The 19801-nt window shown below is 44.9% G+C and overlaps 1 protein-coding gene across 1 annotated transcript; it reads right to left on the bottom strand.

Annotated features, from left to right (window-relative positions):
• Positions 1 to 9922: 9922 nt before the first annotated feature.
• On the bottom strand, positions 9923 to 12038 carry LOC4332924 (peroxidase 2-like). Its single transcript, XM_015776847.3, has 2 exons — positions 11746 to 12038; positions 9923 to 10956 (listed from the first exon to the last, which is right to left on the bottom strand). The coding sequence occupies exons 1-2, from the start codon at positions 11953 to 11955 to the stop codon at positions 10195 to 10197; spliced, it is 972 nt and encodes a 323-aa protein (XP_015632333.1). The 5' UTR covers positions 11956 to 12038; the 3' UTR covers positions 9923 to 10194.
• Between the last annotated feature and the right edge of the window lie 7763 nt (positions 12039 to 19801).

Raw genomic sequence — 19801 nt, 5'->3', positions numbered from 1 at the left:
TCATCAAAAGAACACAGTTGAGATAATTTACAACTAAAAAAATATTATTACAGAAAAAAGAATAGTTTATTTTTCACCCATATCAGAGGCTTACATTCTAGATGAAATCTTAAATTTCACATCCATATACTTTGGCCTAGTTTAGTTCCCAACTTTTTCTTCAAACTTCCAACTTTTCCATCACATCAAAACTTTCCTTCACACATAAACTTCTAACTTTTTTCTTCAAACTTCCAATTTTAGTCAAACTTCCAATCCTTTGTTGATTGAGTGCGGACAATGCATAATCATGTCCCTCGATACAAATGTCACTACTTAGCCTACTGGTGGCTGTAGACCATGCATATCCTCATATCATATTAGGAAATCTAGCTAGCTTCAGTTCTGAAACTCTAGAATAGTAATGCAAACCAATTAATTACTTGATAACTTTAGTTCTGAAACTCAATATTTTCATAATAAACAGTGCCTTGGTCAAGAACTTGACAATGATTTTGAGAAGGTTGCCACTAGCAGGAATACTGAAGAAATTTGCAATGACAAGGACTTGAAGATTATTCTCAATGAATCTTCTATTCAACATGATGACAATGACTGCAAAATCCTACTGTTCTGATTCATCCATAGAAATATCTTGTTTGACGAATATTTCTAAGGTACACACTTCACGTAGTTGGAGATCACACTGCAAAATTGTTGTAACCTGCCTCCCAAGTCCCAAATGAAAATTTATTTTGTGAACTACCCACAAATAGTGACCTCTAAATAATCTAGTTGTGTTGTAATCTTATTTGGCACTAAACATGTTTTTTTTTTATAATTTCAGGCATATAACAATCATGGCAAAACACTAAAGAGTTGATATGTGATGTCAATGAACACATTTGGTTAGTCAGCCACTAGCATTTGTCTATATATTGCCTCATTGGGAGAGGTTGTAAGAATTGAGAATCATATATTTCTATTGCATCATGTGCAGAGAGTTTGTAGATCCATTAATATTTTGTTATTGTACCATGATGTTCCTATTAATACTGGGAGAATTTGCAGCTAATGTTCACATGACATGTTCCTGTGATGTATCCTTGCGCTCTGCTTTTCATGTTTGCTTGTTGCTGCGTTTCAGTGTTGTACGATAATGAATTTATGAAATTTCTAGAATCACGTATTCAATGTTACCTAGTGTTAATAGCTCTCGGTAAGTTATGTAACAGTACCGTGTGTTTGACTACAACACACGGTAACATTTTATTCCTTCCCGTGAGTTCGTACCTCTCGGTAACACCCCCGTTCCGTTTCCGCAACCTGTCCTGTGCTGGTCAATACATTGTTACCGAGAAAGTGCTTTCACCCGGTAATTTTTCTTGTCTTACCGAGTGTACAAGCGTAGTCTCACGGGAAATATTGCACGGTAAAGGTGTGAGGCCGCTGAGTGTCTGTTCCCGAGAGTCTGTTCTCGGGAAGCTCTGTTCCCGTGTTTTTTCGCTGTGTTACCGAGAGCTTTTGGCACACAGTAGCTTCCCTCTCCCTGGTAGTGTAGCATTCTACAAAACGCTTCTAAGACGCCATGTGACTATCTAATAAATTAGAAAAAAAATCCTAAATATTCCTTTAAAGAGGTGGACCCACTATTTTCAACCATTAGATCACTCAAAAAGAAAAATCCGGTACCCACGCCCACCGTGTGTGGGTATACACGTATAGTACGTACTCCATGAACCCTCCTACTTTCCTTGGGGATCCTACTCCCCTCTTCTTTTTTCTAGCCAACGTTTCCCTTTTTTCTAGCTAACACATAATATATAAAAATAATAATCTGATAGTTTCTCAAATTATTTGATTTGTTGTGTTATTTATAATTAAGTACATAATTCAAGATCCATATCGTCCATATTTACTATATAAAATGTAGATAATCTAGCCGTTCTGACTACAAATATTTAAGCAAAATTTGCATTGTGAAAACATGAATGAATTCAAATATGTGAGTCTAAAGTCCAAATTCAATAACCACCAATGAGCTTGGAACCATGATGCATACTCTGGGCCTGAACCCGATGGAGGCGGAGCTGCAAGATATTATTAGGCCATGTTCGTTAGATGGGGTTAGGAGCTAATCTCCTACGCACGTAAAACGAAACGACTCAATACATTAGCGTATGATTAATTAAGTATTAGTTAATTTTTTAAAAATGAATTAGTATGTTTTTTAAAGCAATTTTCCATAGAAAACTTTTAGAAAAATGACCGTTCAGTAGTTTGAAAAGCGTGCGCACGAAAAACGAGGGAGCTAACTTGAGAAGAAGGGAGAAGAACACAGCCTTAGCGAGGCGGACACCGACGGAAGTGCCAACATCGACTTTCCATGACTTCCTGAGCCTAGTAGCACGCTAGATGATTAGTTGAAGAATATGATTGAGAGAAGAGGCAAAAGAAGATGTTCCGTGTCTTCGGCAAGGACAAGGAAACAGCTTCATCTCCGCTGCCAAGCCCCGCCACGTCATGTCCAATGCATCAGGAGATCCTCACTGATGAGGAGGTCGATGAGATGTTCCGTGAGGCTGATGGTGATAGGCAGACCAACTACAAGGGATTTCGTAATTGAATTTAGAAAAAATAAAACAAGAAATTTAAATAAAATACACATTCAAAAAAATCATTAAAACTATAAAAAAAGGTAACAAGATTCCATGTAGAATAAAAAATATCAAGAGTCCATATAAAAGTATAAAAAGTTTAAGTTATAAATATTTGAAATTTGGAATAATAAAATAAGTATTAAAAGATGAGTCCAAATACAATATGATACGAGATTAATTACAATTTAAAATCCTTCAAAAGACAATTGAGAATAAAACAATAATTTGATTTGAATACAAATTCGAAATTGATTCATATGGAGTATATGCAATTCGTTATGGTAAAAGAACATTTATTAACAATAAAAGTTTATTGAGATGTTTTGAGAAAAAAGAGATACAATGAACACTCAAATAGAAATAGAAAACACCTTACTTTAATTTCAATTTATTTTGTTAGAATTATTTTCAAAATAAATTACTCCCTCCATTCACTTTGGTCGTCATATTTTGGTTGTGCAGCGATACCAAGAAACCCATTAACGTTTCGATTACTGCGCATGTCGCGTGTGCCTGCTGGCCCCACCTGCCCTTTGCGCTGCTGAATCTATAGGCTTTGGTTGGCCATAGCAATTTTCATGCACAAGTCTGTTAAATACTCCTTGCATGTGGATCTATAGAGTACGTTTTCAATCTGTAGAGTACGTTTTCGTGTGAACCAATGACAAGCAGTCTTTGCATGTGGAGGAGTAAATGCTGCATGGAAACAAACGACCACTCCATCCCACCCGAAAAGAAATTGAATGCGACGATCAGAATGTTTTTAATTTTAAAATATGACGATTAAAAGTGAATGGAGCAAGTACGTAGTATGTATACCTGCGCGAATACATGGGCTATGCTGATTGAATTAATGGATCAACATTTGCATGATTCACTGTAAAGTTAGTTTGGTACGTAGATACTGCTAGCCCAAAATTAAATGGTGAAATTCGTTCTTACAAGAATATACTTTGGAATATAATTAAGTTTTTGGGCAACTTGTTATTAGCAGCCATCCGCAGGTGTAACGTACTATCAGAAAGCGTCACAAAGCTGCTACTAGTATTTGCGTCGTCTTTGACCTAATCATTTGTCACTTTTGAGTTAGCTGAACATGTTAAAGTTAACTAATCAGGCGTGTACCGGCGCTCGTAAACTATATGCACTAACAACGCATGTGATGATGATGATATAAAGTAGCTGGTGTTGCGTTCATTCTTATCGCTTCCTTCGAGAACAAACGTACGAATGATCCAAACTATGCTATCTGGAACAATATAATACGTGTGTTTTTAAACCTTAATTATGTGCGTAAACATGCACTAGGCAGCTAATTACTTTTTTTCAGAAAAAAAAATTAAAACCCGGCCTCTACGGGCTACTAGCTAGAAGGTTGGTCAGGGTTAAATAAGAAAAGAACTGATGTGGGGTACTAACAATTATATGTTTTCGATAATGTAGGCGGCCAATCAATATCATGTGTTCTTGTTCTTGTTTTATTTACTTTTGATCGATTCAGATACTTGAACATGGTTGCTGCATGGGCGTTGAAGACGTAGCAGGCTATATAATTTGACGGATTTCTCCTATGAATATTTGGCCCATCTTTCATTTCGGCCTGAAACGTCAGTTAGCGTAGATGGGCCGTGCTTTGTAGCAGGCTGTACAGTATTCACACGCAACGCAGAGCTGGGTCGCATTGGAGGCCTTCTGGGTCGTGGGTTTTGCCGCGGCGGAGGCCTGCTCGCTGTCAGCCTTTGAGGCAAAGGGTCGAGATACTCTCTAGTCGAAGTCAAGTGACAAAACATGTGGATCCGATCTTAATCATTGGAACTATATGTCAGTGACAAATGTACATTTAACTGCAAAGGATCTCAATCTGAGACAAAGATGCTGGACAGAAGCAAGCAGCAATGGCGGCTTCGTTATCCCCTCTGATCTGCAACAACATTGGCTGGAGATGAGGCTACGACAGCAGCTTGGGCCTTAAGGAAGAAGAGAGCCCAAGTCAAAGATAGCTTAGCTTGAGAAATGCAGAGTTCATCGGGCTACAGAGGAGTGATGGCGACAATTAATCTACAGCTTTGCTGTTAGCCGGCGACTCGGAGCACCCGCGATCACACTCTAAGGCACTGTTGCCAATCCGGCAAGTTTCAGAAGGGAGTGGAGGAATTAGCAATGTTCAGAGGAACTTGAGATGAAGGGCATCCCCAACAGCATCACCATTTGAGTTCTCAGGGGGCAAAAAAAATAAATTAATGTAAGTTTGCAGCATCGGAGATGAATGAAGACAATAATAATGTGGCTTTCAGGCTGGCTTAGCTAGCTTGTTATTAGCCTCTCTATTCCGTTTACAGGCATGCATTGTATACTTGTGCGAACTATTTGTGCGTGTTTGATCGATGAATTGTGTGGTTGTGTTTGGTTTTGAAGGTTATCAAGTATTGGAATATAAGTGAAAATTGTTCGTCTTTGCTCTTCTGCTTAAACTTTCGGGTTGATATAGTTAGTGTGCACAACTCAATTAGTATATATAAGAGAGAGAGAGGTTTCATGATTGAATCCTAGTTGACATATAATTAAATAACTATTATCTCCAATTTAATATTATATAAGTTGTTTTGATTTTTTTTCTAAGTCAACTTCTTTATAATTGACTAAATTTATAAAAAATATACAATATCTTCAACACAAAATAAAGAAACTATCAAAACATATTGAATGTTAGATGTGATGAAACTAACATGATGTTATAAGTGTTGCTATAATTTTAATGAACTTAGTTAAAAGAAGTTTAACTAAAAGAAGAAGGTCAGAACAACTTATAATATAGGGGGAGTAGTAGGGTGGCCCACGTAGTTACGTGGCTAGCACCGAAGTTAAACTGTATCATGATGTAAAATTATCTACCTCCTCTATTTCACAATATAAGTCATTTTAGCATTTCTCATGTTCATATTGATGTTAATGAATCTAGATAGATATATATGTCTAGATTTATTAATATCAATAAGAATTTGGAAAATGTTAGAATGACTTACGTTTTGAAACGGAGGGAGTACATTGTTTTAACTTGATTTTTTTAAAAAAAACACAAATTAGAATATTCGAGTCGTTGGCTATATATAGACATTTTTCTATATACCCCATATCATCAATCATACTCCGTATCATACTGCATATATATAGACATATTTCTATAGGACAAAGTGAGCTTATATTGATTAAATAAATGATATGCTTGCTATGAAAAATAATAAATAAAGTGTTAGAATAGGTGTTGAATATACTAGTCCTATTTGATTACAGTTGGACCTAGAGTTGTAACAGATGTTAGTGGGTAGAGTTAGAATCGGACTCTGTAACCCGGTAACTCTCTTAAATAAAGAGGGAGGCGCCACAATGTAACCATGGCGACTACAATGTAACGTAGACACGCAGGGAGATGATGGCGGCGTGGCCATGGACTCGAAGCGCCTAGGAGCTATATTGGTTGGGGATGAGCGCCCATAATCAGAGCCCCAAGGATGTAAGCTTCGGCTGAACATCGTTAACAAATATCGTGTGTTCCTGTGTCGTCATCTGGCATGTCTTGGGTGATCAATGACTGAAGCGATCGGGAAGGTTAGTCGTCGTTCCGCTATATCGACTAACTTTTATAACATGTGGTATCAGAGCAGAAGGTTTCAGCATTGGATTACGAAGACATGTGGTAGAGGAAACACGAGGTGGGGATCGTGCATCGATAGGAGATCGTCAATCGTGGCGATGAGATCGATGGCAGAACGTGACTGGAAGACGAGGCCGAGCGTGGCCGAAGGCGTTCGGTGAGATCGGAGGGGTAGCGCCACGGACAGTGCGCCCGACGCACGCGGCGATCGCGGATCTGCGGCAACAGGGAGGCCAGTGACGGAAGGGTGAAGCTAACGAGCGTGGCACGGCACGGCGGATGTGGAAGGCCGAGACGATGAAGTCGAGGACGGTGAATACGAAGGCTGCGACTGCGGTGCGTGCGAGGGCACGAAACAGCATGTATGGAGTACGTGCTATACACGCACATATGCACACGTACGACGAGCAAGAAAATAACCACAGGGAGCACGATTGGTGTTCAGATGCAGAGACGAAGGCAGAAGCAGGGAGATGGCCAGGTTGGACTCGACTCGGACACGGGTTTTAGGAGCGGGGCAATTGATCTCGGCCAGTATGGCGTGTCCATTATGGATTGGACTCATCTAGCACTGGTTACTGGTTGAATCGGCAACGGTAATCGGCACGGCAAGACTCAAGCTTCAGTGAAGTCTCGGTGAACAAGCGATTCGTGACAGTAAGGCTTGATCCATGCCGCTTGGTTTGGATGGGCCCACGTGGTTGAGTTCGTAGGCATGCATGAAGGTTGTACGTTGAGTGGACACATGCATGCACAGTCAGCATGTAGTACATGTGAGGCCATTAAACAAGTACTCCCTCCGTAAATGTACGAAGCCGTTAACTTTTCGACCAACGTTTGAACATTCGTTTTATTCAAAATTTTTGTGTAAATATGAAAATATTTATGTCATACTTAAAGAACATTTGATGATGAATCAAGTCATAATAAAATAAATGATAATTACATAAATTTTTTGAATAAGACTAATGGTCAAACGTTGGAAAAAAAGTCAACGGCGTCATACATTAAAATATGGAGGTAGTACATCAATGTATGTAGCAAACAGCAACAAAGGTGCGGCTCAGTTTGAGAATGCAGCAAGGCGTGTGTATGACGGTTAAACTGGGCCGGTAGGGTGGTCAGACCGATGAACTGGTTAGACTGCGGAGCTTGTACGGTTAGACCGGGTTCAACGGATAGTGGTTCGTTGCTGGAACTTGTTAACAGATCTAGAAAAAGGACAAGAAGGTTCTACAGATGGATAGTTTACAGGTGTGAAGGGCGAGTAGACTAGCGACAACAGGCTAGTCAGGTCGCATATGAAATTATCTGGTGAAAACATGATATATGTGGAACTTGATGAGGAGTTGAGATATATGGAGTTAGTCCAGAACTGAAGAAAAGTCCCGGGCAACAGCGGGTGAAAATCGTTAAGGGCGTCAACGGGCTGTTTGGCAGTACAGGATATATCCAGGATCTGCCGGGATTGCATGATAGGGATATATGGAATCTGCGTCACTGAAGAGTAAGAGCAAGCGCTATGGTGGTAATTTCTTCGGATGATTCAAAGCAACAGTGATTTTCTCAAATTATCGGATATTCAGTCTACGGATGCGGGAAAGCGAGGATGTTGAATTCGTTAGCTCGGTTCATAAGACAACAAGGAAGAAAAGGTTCTTTTCATGTCTAGCGAGTTTTTGATTTATCTATTTGGTGATGACATCGGTTATCTGGCCATGGATTAGATCAAGTCAAATCAAAGACGGAAGATGAAGGTGAACATGGTCTTCGAGGAGTCTGTGATGTGACAGCTAAGGAGGAGTTCAATTTCGCTTGGCAAGACGACTGTAATGATATGAGAGAAAGTGGAGCACTATTGTAGCTGGAGTCCAGAGGAATAAATTACAGGGATAGCAAAGTCTCTTAAAGGTGGCGGGTTTGGTGCAGGCTCGTCGGGCGGCTTACGGTGAAGCTGCAAAAGAAGACAACCCAAATCTGGAGGATAGGTGGATCGGCATGGTGATTCTACAACTTCTAGGTGGCGTATATTCGCCAAGGTGGAGTTTGTTAAAATAGGTGTCAAATATACTTGTCCTATTTGGTTACAATTGGACTTGAAGTTGTAATAGGTGTTAGGGGGTAGAGTTAGAGTCGGGACTTTGTAACCCGATAACACTCTTATATAGAGAGGGAGGCACCACAATGTAATCATAGCGACTACAATGTAGCGTAGACAGGCAGGGAGATGATAGCGGCGTGGCCATGGACTCGTAGCGGCTAGGAGCTATATTGGTTGGGGAGGAGCGCCCATAACCAGAGCCCCGGAGATGTAGGCTTCGGCTGAACCTCATTAATAAATATCGTGTATTTCTGTGTCATCATATGTCATATCTTGGGTGATCAATGAGTGAAGCGATCAGAAAAGTTAGTCGTCGTTCCGCTATATCGACTAACTTTTATACCATAAAGTGACTAACAATTTTCCTGTTTTGCCTCTATAATGATCGAGTATCTCCGACAGACTCATTATGCTACACCACTAAATTACGATTTTATAAAAAAAAATCATTCCTATATGTGTATAGTTTTTAGAAATCCTGACCGGCCGCCACCATCTTTCTACTCACCTGTACCATGTCCTCCATCTTTATTTCTATTGTTGCCTCTCAAATCGCCTTGCAATACCGTTGTACTTCCCTACCCCTTTACCACCCCTCAACTCGATTGTTCACCGTTACTCTTCTTTAGGCACATTATAAAATCAAATCTTACCATTATATCGTGGCTTTGCTTATATATAGTTTTAGAAGCTGTCAAGGGAAATGGGTTCCGAACCCTTAGTTTCAAACACAGCCAATTCACTTATGGCTGGTTTGGTTTGTCGTCTAAATTGGCCTTACAAATTTTATCAATGTCAAATTTTGACATGGTTAATTTTAGCAAGGCAAAGTTATGTTTGGATTGAAGTCAAAATAGTCTAAGTTAACTATTGAAATGGCCTATTTTCTTAGGCATGCTAAAATTTGGCTCCAAACTAAATAGACACTAAACACTATTGAAATTATCAAATATTGGTAAGATCAATTTAGACCTCAAACCAAACCAACCCTTATATTCTACGTTTGAGATGGGAGTGTTGGTATATGTGTGATTTTCTGATGTCCAGAGTGACTGGAGTTAGCTTTGTCTGGTTAGAACTTAGGAGCAGGACCAAGATCAGGAAGAAATTAATTTTTACGGAATTTGAAGTTCGCAAAGAGATTATTATGGAAGGACAGAATAATGAAATTGCAAAAAATAAAAAAAATAGAAAAAAGATGAAGGGGCAGGCCTTCACCCCATGGTTGGGCGCGATAGAAGAAGTGGCCCAGAAGAGAGACGGTCCACGGCCCATCCGGGGGAGCAACCTGGATCAAGGAGCAGACAGCCCAGCCCAGGCCGGGACAGCTCGGAGTCAGAGCAGAGTGCGCGCGAATTCACTCGTAAATCTGATTTTTTTTTTCTTTTTATTTTTTTTTGAGAAAACTTGTAGTAAATCTGAATTGCTTTGCACGCTAGCGATCATATTCATACGCAGATACGCCGGTCATCACTCATCACCATCAACATTTTGAAATAGATGCACAACGTAAAATCAACAAACAAAATATAGTAGTACTGCTCACAGTTTTATTCATCAGAAACATGAAATGATCGTACAAGCCACACGTAGAACCACAGCAAAATAAATCAACAAATCGAAACAACAAAACGGTAAGAAATTATTCCACCGCATAATCAATCCCCACTAACCACACCATTTCTAGAAGATAAAACCCAAGTCCCATAAATCAAAACAAGCAATAATGTGGATGGTTGCATCCGATTGAACAAAAAGTTAAAGTTGTTCTGAATTCTGATACTTCTGAATCATCATTTTAATTAGTTGACCACCCTGCAGTTCTTCCTGATCTCGCCCTGGTAGCCGTTTTTGACGTCGACGGCGGCCATCTTGACGAACGCCTTCTTGAACCTGTCCTCCCACCACCCGGGGATGTTGGCGTTGTCCGACACCATCTTCGCCGTCGCCGGCGAGGTCAGCAGCGCCGCGTCCGACGTGAAGAGCACCTTGTGGGCAATGACGTTCTTGTAGTACTGGTTGTCGAACGCGTTGGGGGTGACGACATCCTGGTTCACGGTGGGGTCGTGCGCCGTGGTCGGGTTGGCGGGGCACCTCCTCCTGAGGAGCCCGGCGAAGCCGCCGTCGATGTCGGAGGCGACGGCGAGGCGGTCGGGGACGAAGGAGGAGCAGTGGGAGCGGCCGACGGTGTGGGCGCCGGAGAGCACCACCATGTCCTCGGCGTCGAGGCCCTTGGTGGCGAAGATGTCGACGAGCTCGGTGACGTTGAAGAAGGGCGGGGGGAGGTTGTCGAGGGCGTCGGAGGAGTTGGAGTGGCGGCCGTCGAAGCGGCCCGCCGGCATGTTGATCTTGACCCTCATCCTGCTGAGGAAGTAGGCGGCGTCGCGGGCGGCGAAGGCGACGATGTCGGCGCAGGAGACGACGCCCGGGCAGGCCTTCTCGACGGCGTCCTTGGCGGCGTCGATCACCTCGAAGCCGCGGAGGCTGGGGAAGTTGGGCGGGCTCAGCTTCTCCGGGGCTGGGTTCGCCGGAGTTGGGTCCAGGAGCACCGAGCCATCACATCCCTGTAAAATATACATGCAGATGTGGCGCGTCAAGCTCACTGATATGCAAATATGTACAATTTTTCTTTGGTTTGTTAATACATTTTGTAGTGCAAAATTTAGTACTCCCTCCGTATTTTAATGTATGACACCGTTGACTTTTCGAACAACGTTTAACCACTCGTATTATTCAAAATTTTTATGCAAATATAAAAATACTTATGTCATGCTTAAAGAACATTTGATGATAAATCAAGTCACAATAAAATAAATTATAATTACATAAATTTTTTTAATAAGACGAAAGGTCAAACGTCTATCAAAAAGTTAACGGCGTCATATATTAAAATACGGAGGGAGTAACTTTTCAGTGTTTAGGTACTAAGTTAATTACCAAAACTAATTTAAATAAAATTTGTTTAAATTTCAATTGGTCCTACATTACCGAAAGCTTAAGTCTACCGCTGCTTAAATTTTTTTTTTCAAGGGGTTTTCCAAAATAGAAAAGTTGGCCAGAGGTATCTCAAATTAATTAACCAAATATTATATCTTTCAGTACCTCCTCAACAATCATAAAATTATTTTTACTCAAAAAGATACGAGTATTTTTAATGAACCGTAAGAAAATTTTGGGAATTATCACATTAATATAAAAAAATTGTCATTTCATAATAACTCGGGTACCAGAGGGGCGGCATGACAATTCACATTTATAGAACAAAAATATTTCTGGTACTCGAACCGTAAATTTCAAAAAAATATAAATGCAGCTGCCCATATATCTTGCTATAGGTTCAGCCATGTATGTACCTCGACGAAGCAGTCATGGAAGAGCAAGCGGATGAGGCCGGCGCCGATGCCGGCGTTCTTGTAGACGAACTTCTTCACCTCCTCCCTCACGATGGTCTCAACGCGGGGGCACGACTTCTTGTAGTAGCCAACCTCCAAGCCACTGCACGCGGCTGCAAGGAGCAGCGTGCAAGTCACCGCGACGGCGAGCTTAATTGTGTGTGCAGCCATTAGCGCGCAGCTCTTGGTAATCAGTTCTTGCTGCTGCTGCTTAATCTGCTAATTAAAGAGCTAGCTCGCTAAGATGAGGGTGATGGTGTGTTAGTATGTAGTAATGATGGGTATTTATAGGTGTGATGCATGTGCATGATGGTTATATGCATTATCCGGACTAAGTCTTGGGGCATTCATAGTTACTTAATTGAACTCATCAATGAATGATGGAGTATAATTATTATATGGGAGATAATAGCTGTGTTTATGAACATGGAAGCCATAATCCAACTACAAACTGGGTAAAGCATTGAGCAGAGTATATATGCTTTGGAGTAAAGTGTACCTAGCTAGATATTGCTCTCCCCTACTGTTTTATTTTCTTTTTCTTCTGGAGGTCCGTCACTACATAAATATGTGGAGGAGTAGAACCTTTTTTTTAAGACAGTTTAAAAGAAATCAACAGACTAATTAAGCCAGCTACTCCATTTTAATTGTGTCCTGCTTTGAACAGTGATTGTGCAGCTAGATACTACAATATTCTTTATGGGCATAAATACTCCAGTAAAACAATCAACAAAACTGCTGATGAATTCTTTAATACTCCTTCTGTCCCTAAATATAAAAGATTTTTGGTGTATGTGACACTTCCTACTTCCTAGCGCAATGAATCTGGAGAGGGAGTCTGTCTAGATTTATTGTATTAGGATATGTCATATCCACTCAAAATCCCTTATATTTTGGACGAAGTGAGTACTTCACTCGAGATATTTAGCTGAAAATACTCTACCAGGCTTTGTGCGGGAATACTCTACAATTAACCCTTCACATATATACATACCTCCCACAATGCACATTCTCATCTAGTTAACTAAATGGTTATAAAGTTTCATTGCATGAGTTTTTTTTGTTTTTTTTTTCGGTGGTCATTGCATGAGTTGCTGGGCTGATATGAGGTTCAATTAATCGATCTGTACGCAGAGCAGGTCAGTTTATTGTTCTTAGCTGAATGTTAGGGCATGTTCAACAATATATACATAGCTAGGCTGTCACTTTGCAAATTGCCATATCATATAAGATCCTAGATGGCATATAGAGGGTAAAGAGAGAATGTACCATCAATTATACAAGAGACGACCCGGGCAAAAAAAAGTCAACATACAGCAATGAGGATTGTGAGGGGTGGATGTGATAGATAAAATAATACTGAATTATAATTAATGGCAACGGGATGATAAAGAATAACTACTGGAAATAATAATGTTACAATGTAGCTAAGATTTTTCACTCCGATCCCTTTCATCACTTATAATTGTTGGTTTTGATAAGAGGTAGACAAACTTTGAGCGCTACTTTTTAAGTCATATGAAAGTGAATAGATTTCAACATAATATGCATTAGTAAGTTAGTTTCAATTATAGTTTGAGGCTAAATAGTTAGATTATTTTAAAAATAGTTGGTCAAATTAAGCAAGATAACTCAAAATCAAAAGCGATCTATTTGTAAATGGAGCGAGTATATTCCTATAAGCTAAGAACGTTGTCTCTTGGTACTTGGTAGTATCTAGTAGTGAGAAATAAAAGTAATAAGGCCGCATTCGGGAGGTAGAGTTTGGAACTCTATATCCCCGCACGAAAAACATGATGGTTTATTAATATTCGAAAATGGATTAATATGATTTTTAAAGCAACTTTCGTATAAAAATTTTTTTAAAAAAAATATCGTTTAGTAGTTTGAAAAGCATGCGCGTGGAAAAGGAGGGAAGTGATGAGAAAGTAGACAAAAGAAACTCAACCTAAGTTGTGGCAACTTGCATATAATTAATAGTAGAAGCATATTATACACATTGTTAATTTGATCTCTTGCAAGTCAATTTGCGGCAGGTCGTGGTTGTCACCAACATTCCCTAGCTTAGCTTTCTGACTTGGCAACATTCATGTTCCGATATTAATTAGCTAATGCCAAAGCTTGTGGCGTATAGTACTCCCTTCTCGATTCGTCCTGTCTTTTTATCTTAAAATTTTCTCTCACGAACTCTGTATTTTAGATTCGTAGCCATCAAACGAGTAGGGCTCCGTCCTCTCTCATTTTCTCTCCACATAACGAAGATTATGAAAGTCTTTTAATCGCTTGCTTAATTAGATGCCTTTGACACTTTATGAGACAATAGCTTTTTAGGAACGGAGGGAGTAGGGTGCTATAGAAAATTGGGTGCTTTAGTTTTCACGTAGTGGCCCCTTCACTTTTGAATAATGACATGATACCCATTTCGTCCTTCCTAACCTTCGCTAAGATGTTTGGTCTCAAAATCAATAACTCATTGTTCCAATATGGCATAAACGAAGGAAAACAGATGAGAATCACTTTATATATTTAGAATGATAAGAAAAGTAGTTTGCATGTCAAGAGTCAAGACACAATTAACATAAAACTAGATGATAACCCCATGTACCGAAATGCTAAATATGTGGAAAAATATATTTTTTAATCCATAAGAAAAATAACAAGTCTACTTTAAATATGGCAAGACATATATCATCTGCCTGGATGTTACAATGCAAGGACAAGCACATATAAATAATCAGTGAATAGAAGTTATAATCCAGTTGACTTTGAAGAGTTTCTCTCAGTGAGCATAAGAAGCAGCTCCATTTTTTTTCTCTTTTTTGAAAGAACAAGTGGCTCCAAATTGCAGTAGAACAACGGTACAAGATCAGGTCAATGAAATGCCTGCGGCTGTTGGCATTGTGTATGAGCTCAAAATGGGTCTAGAACTCAGCCCGCTTTCTCATCTTCTCTGGAAAAGGAAGGCCTTCTTGGGTAGGGGAGTCTATTTTGCCTTCTCTCATATCTTTCTCCTGATTGAATCACCTCTCTCACCCACAAAACTAGCTATAACACCTCTCATCTTCGAAAACCGGTGTAAATCGACTTCTTTAATAGTTTGGGAAGTGGTTTCTGTTGACGTGATAGGTTGACTGATGTTGACTTGCTGAGTTAGCGGGAGGAACCAACTTATCATCGACTTCTCATCAAATCTTCTTCCTCACCCCTCTTCCTTCTCTCTATCTCTTTCCTCTCTTTGCTCTTCCTCCTCTTTCACCTTCCAGCAGTAGTAGAGGCAGGGAGGGTGGTGGCGGTGGCCAGTCGGACCTGAGGAGGGCGGCTTGGCGAGTCGGACCTGAGGCTGAGGACCCAGGCGGCGCTCCGCGTCGTGGAAGGCGGTGGTTTCATACGGCTTGCACTACCGTCGCTACGGTGGAACTTGGGCTCCACCACCAGCTGCTGCTGCTGACCACCATGATTCCATCGCCGCCGCCCATGGGAGCTCATCCATCTCGTGTCTCATTGCTTGACAAGAAAAAGAGGGAAAGAAGAGGGAGAGCTAAGCCTTGCCACGGACGGTAGGAGTGACGAAGATGTTGCTGTTGTTGTCACTCACCCCGCTACCACCACCACTCCATCAAACGCCGACCGAAGATCTTCTAGCCACATTGCAATGGGAGACATCCCGGCCGAAGCTCTCTTCTTCCCGAAGCTCTGCCAATGCCCTCACCAGCTGCGGGCACCACCTTGCTCCTCCCATGGGATACCCTCCGCACGTGTTCCACCGTTGCCAACTAACGGGGTGACGAGGTCTTGCCAGTGGCTGATTTAGTCATGCAGAGGGAGGGGAAAAGGAAGGGAGGAGAGGGATGGCGTGGTTGCCGTCGGCGTCTTGTTGCTTGGGGCCTCGGCCTTGCTGAGCTCCCATCATTGCCTAGCGAGAGAGATATGGAGAAGGAGAGATAGGGAGGGGGTGGTGAGGAAGAAAATGAAATGAGGAGGAAGTCATTGATATATGGGCCCCACCTGTTGAATGAGCGAGTCAACCAGTAATATCCGTAGAAACCACTTCCTAAACCACCGGAAGAGTCAATTTGCACTGGTTTTTAAAGATAGGGGTGATGTTATACCTAGTTTTATGGTTAAGGGAGGTAAGGGTGGGTAGAATAAGACTGAACCAAAGAACCGAACCGAAAAGACCGAGACCGAGAAATTCAGTTAGTAATTCGGTCTCAGCCTGTCAAAGACCGAAATTTGTTCGGGTAATTCGGTCATTGGGCTCGATTAACCGAATTAACTGAGAAAACCGAATTGTGCCCCAATAGGTACAGGAGGCTCAATAAGTCCAATACACCACTGAACCTTAGAGGTCACCCGCTCCAACCCACATCCCCATCCATCCTCATCGCGCCGCCCTCCACATCCCCATCCATCCCGCGCCGCCTCCGCCTCTGCCTCCGCCTCCATCGCGCCACGCTGCTGCCTCCACCTCCATCGCGCTGCGCCGCTGCCTCCGCCCTCCGCCCTCCACCCTCCACATCCCCATCCATCCCGCGGCGCCTCCACCTCCGTCTCCATTGCGCCGCGCCGCCGCCTCCGCCCCGGCCACCGGCCTCCGCCCTTCGCCTCCATCTCACCGGCGCCGTCTCCACCTTCCGCCTCCATCGTGCCACACAGCCTCGCCGGTCGCACCGGCCACCGGATCCATCCTCCACCTCCACCATGACGCGTCGGCACCACCGTACTCCCACCGACCACCGCCGCATCAGCGTGTGCCGCTTCCAGCCGACCCCACCTTGGCGCCTCCGTCTCCAGCCAGCGCACCTCCACCTCGGCTCATCCAAATTCGGTCAGACCAAGACCGAGAACGAAAAAGCCAAGACCGAATTTACCGGTCCTGACTTTTTTTGGATGAAATTCGATCCTGACTTTTCAAAAACTGAAATGACCGAAAGACCAAAAACCGAGACCGAAATTTTCGGTTAGACCGAACGCCCACCCCTAAAGGGAGGCAATTCAATCTGGAGCAAGATATGAGGGACGCAAAATAGACTTATTCCAAATAGAAAAGCAGAATGACTAATGTACTGGGCTGGTTCACAATGCTGGGCTATACTGTACGGACTATGGTGGATGCAGACTGAGCTTGGAAAAAAAAAACGCACCAATTTAGCCATTTAAGGCAATTCCAGGATCGAGCCTGCCCTGCAGCCACTTTGTTTCAGAAGCAGGGGAAAAACAGAGGCTCTTCTGCAACAGATGAAAGGACCAACCATGGGGCAGGTTAAATCAGTTGGTTCAGTTTCAAATAATTGTCTGCTTATTAATCGATGAAATCCAAGTGTTCAATCAGAAATCACCCACGCGCATCATTGCGTGAAAAAAACTCCAACTTATCGAGCCTTCTTGTGTCGCCCCTCCCCCACGGGTGACCGGGAGGCGACGACCTCGCCGGCGCTCGTCTCCCCCTTCCCTCCTCCTCTGCCTCGCCGCCGCCCAGCATGGGAGGAGGACCTGCTCGGACGAAGACCTGCGAGGACGAGGAGGGAAGGGGGACGGCGGCGGGGCTTCGTCCTCGCGCTCGGGCATGGGAGGAGGACCTGCTCGGGGGCGTTGGAACCGGCCAGATCCGTGCCGCCCAGCCGGATCTGGCGGTGGACCAGCCGACGGCGGGGCTGAGCGGTGTGGCGGCGATGTCTGGTGGTGGTGGCAGCGGCGTCGAGGCGTTGGCGGCGGCGAAGGAAACCACCGGATCTGCGCCTGGACGGCGGCTGGCGGGACGGTGGCCGGCGGCGGCGTCTGGTGGCAGGGATGGCGATGACGGCAAGGGCAGCGAGGGGATGGCGTCGGTGAGGTGAACCTGGCCGCGCCGGCGGCAGATCTAGCGCCCGGAGGTCTGGCGGTCGCGACGGTGGTGGCGACGAGTTCACGGCGACGGCGGCGCGGGCTACCACGGCGGGCCGTCTGTGCCGTGTGTCGTCGGAGCTCGACGACGGCGACAAGGTGCGGGAGGATGGCGAGATGGCGGCAGGGATGGAAGGGCAGCAGTGGCTGTGGTTGTGGCGGTGGAGGTGGCGAGGGGATGGTGTCGGTGAGGCGAACCTGGCCACGCCGGTGGCGGATCCAGCGCTGGAGGAGTCTGGTGGTCGCGATGATGGTGGCGACGAGTTCGCGGCGACGGTGGCTCGGGCTACCATGGTGGGTGGTCTGCGTCGTGTGCTGTCGAAGCTCGACGACGGCGAGAAAGGGCGAGAGGATGGTGAGATGGCGGCGGGGATGGAAGGGCAGCAGCGGCTGTGGTGGTGGCGACCGTCACAACGGTAGGGGGGGCATGGCAATCTCAGACGGCTAGCCAGGGGCGTGGCAGACTTCCGCATCCGGCCGGCGCAGTAGTGTTTGGAGGAGGGGTTGGAGGCCGGCTTGGCGCAGAGAGGCGCAGCCGATGGCAGCGGAGGCCGGCTCGACGCGAGAGGCGCGAGCGGTGGAGATGGAGGCTGGCTTGGCGCGAGAGACGTGGCCGATGGAGGGAGGCCGGATTGACGCGAGAGGTGCGTCGGGTGGAGGAGGCCGGCTTGACGCGAGAGGCGCGACCGGCGGTGGAGGAGGCGACCTCTGCGCGAGGAGCTGCCGGTGGATGTGGGTGGTCTTTGGCGCACGAAGGCTGGCCCGCGGGGAGCGCCGGTGTAGTGGTTCCACATGGCGGCAGAGGTTGAGGGGTGGTGGATTGCTGGTCTAGCGGCGGCTGGTCCGGTGCTAGTCTTCTCCCGGGCTTGTGTGTTGGCGCTGTCAGCGTGTGGGTGGTGGTTTATTTTTTCTTTTTTCTTGGTTACGACCCTCCAGGTTGTAATATTATAATTTTTTCCTGCTCTATCAATAGATTTTCGTACCGTCTTGTGCGAGTTGTTCAAAAAAAATCAGAAATCACTGAAGCAGAAGCCCTGTGCATCATCTGACATGTTACAGCTAAAATGTTTGGAAGTCACTGTCTCTGTTAGCCTGTAAGCCTGTGTTTTAGGACGAAGATGAACTGATGTAACAACGATTCCAGCAGATATTTCTCTCAATGGAGTAGTAATGATTTACAAGACTAATCCCCCACAAAGAGAAGATTCAAACAAAATTTACAAGAGAGACAAAGTTCCTACAACACACTGACTCTGCGTAGCAACTGAAAAATCTTGCCAATCAGTGCCCTGCCCATGCACGGTGGTGGCGAGGATGTCGGCGTGCGGCGGCGCGCCGCCCTTTGTTCAGCAGGACGGCTGCATCGGCGGCGGAGGAGGACACCACAGCTTCCTGAGGAACGCGTCGCTGTCGCGGAGCTCCCCCCACCGCCGCCTCATGCCGCGCGACGTGCGGCAGTAGGCCGCCCTGCTGATGTCCTTCCACGACCGCTCGCCGTCGCCGTCGCGCTTGAGGAGGAGGCGGGCGAGCTCGGCGTCGTCGTCGGCGGTGAAGGGGCGGTGGTACACGTCGCGGGCGAGGTGGTCGCGCCACCTGTCGCGGCACTGCCCGGGCGAGCGGCGGGGGCGGCGCCCCGAGCGCGCCGCCGCCATGCCCTCGGCGACGCGGCGCCAGTGGCGGAAGCCGTTCTCCGCGGCGAGGCGCGCCAGGCACGCGTCCTCCTCGGGCATCCACGCCGGCGGGATCCTGATGCGGAGGACGATGCGCTTCCCGCCGCTCGTCGGGCTCGCCGCCGCCGCCGCCGCCTCCGCGGAAGACGGGAAAGCGGCCGAGGCGGGAGGTTGCCCTGCTGCTTCTTGCTCCATGCCTTGCAACGCCATCGCGACGATGATGACGTCGATCTTCTTCTCCGTTGCTGGTTGCTGATCGATCGATGGGTGGAAATGACAGAATTCGGAGCGCACGCACGCTGCTACTTATGGTGATGGTTACATGATCCGACTCGGAGTCTTCCTTCGTTTCATTCTTCACCCAAAAAAAGAACGCCACTCTGCGCGCCAAATTCAAATGTCCGACTCCGACTAGTATTCCAATTACTCAAGGCATTGCAAACACACACAAATCTAACACTAGG

The sequence above is a fragment of the Oryza sativa genome, chromosome 3 (genome assembly GCF_034140825.1).
Source record: "Oryza sativa Japonica Group chromosome 3, ASM3414082v1".
Taxonomy (NCBI): Eukaryota; Viridiplantae; Streptophyta; class Magnoliopsida; order Poales; family Poaceae; genus Oryza; species Oryza sativa.
This window is presented reverse-complemented; position numbering and strand designations above follow the sequence as displayed.

Coding starts and splice junctions, on each gene's coding strand:
- LOC4332924 (XM_015776847.3), bottom strand. CDS start 11,955: ATGGCTGCACACACAATTAAGCTCGCCGTCGCGGTGACTTGCACGCTG. Junction 10,957..11,745: donor TCCATGACTGCTTCGTCGAG/GTACATACATGG, acceptor TATATTTTACAG/GGATGTGATGGCTCGGTGCT.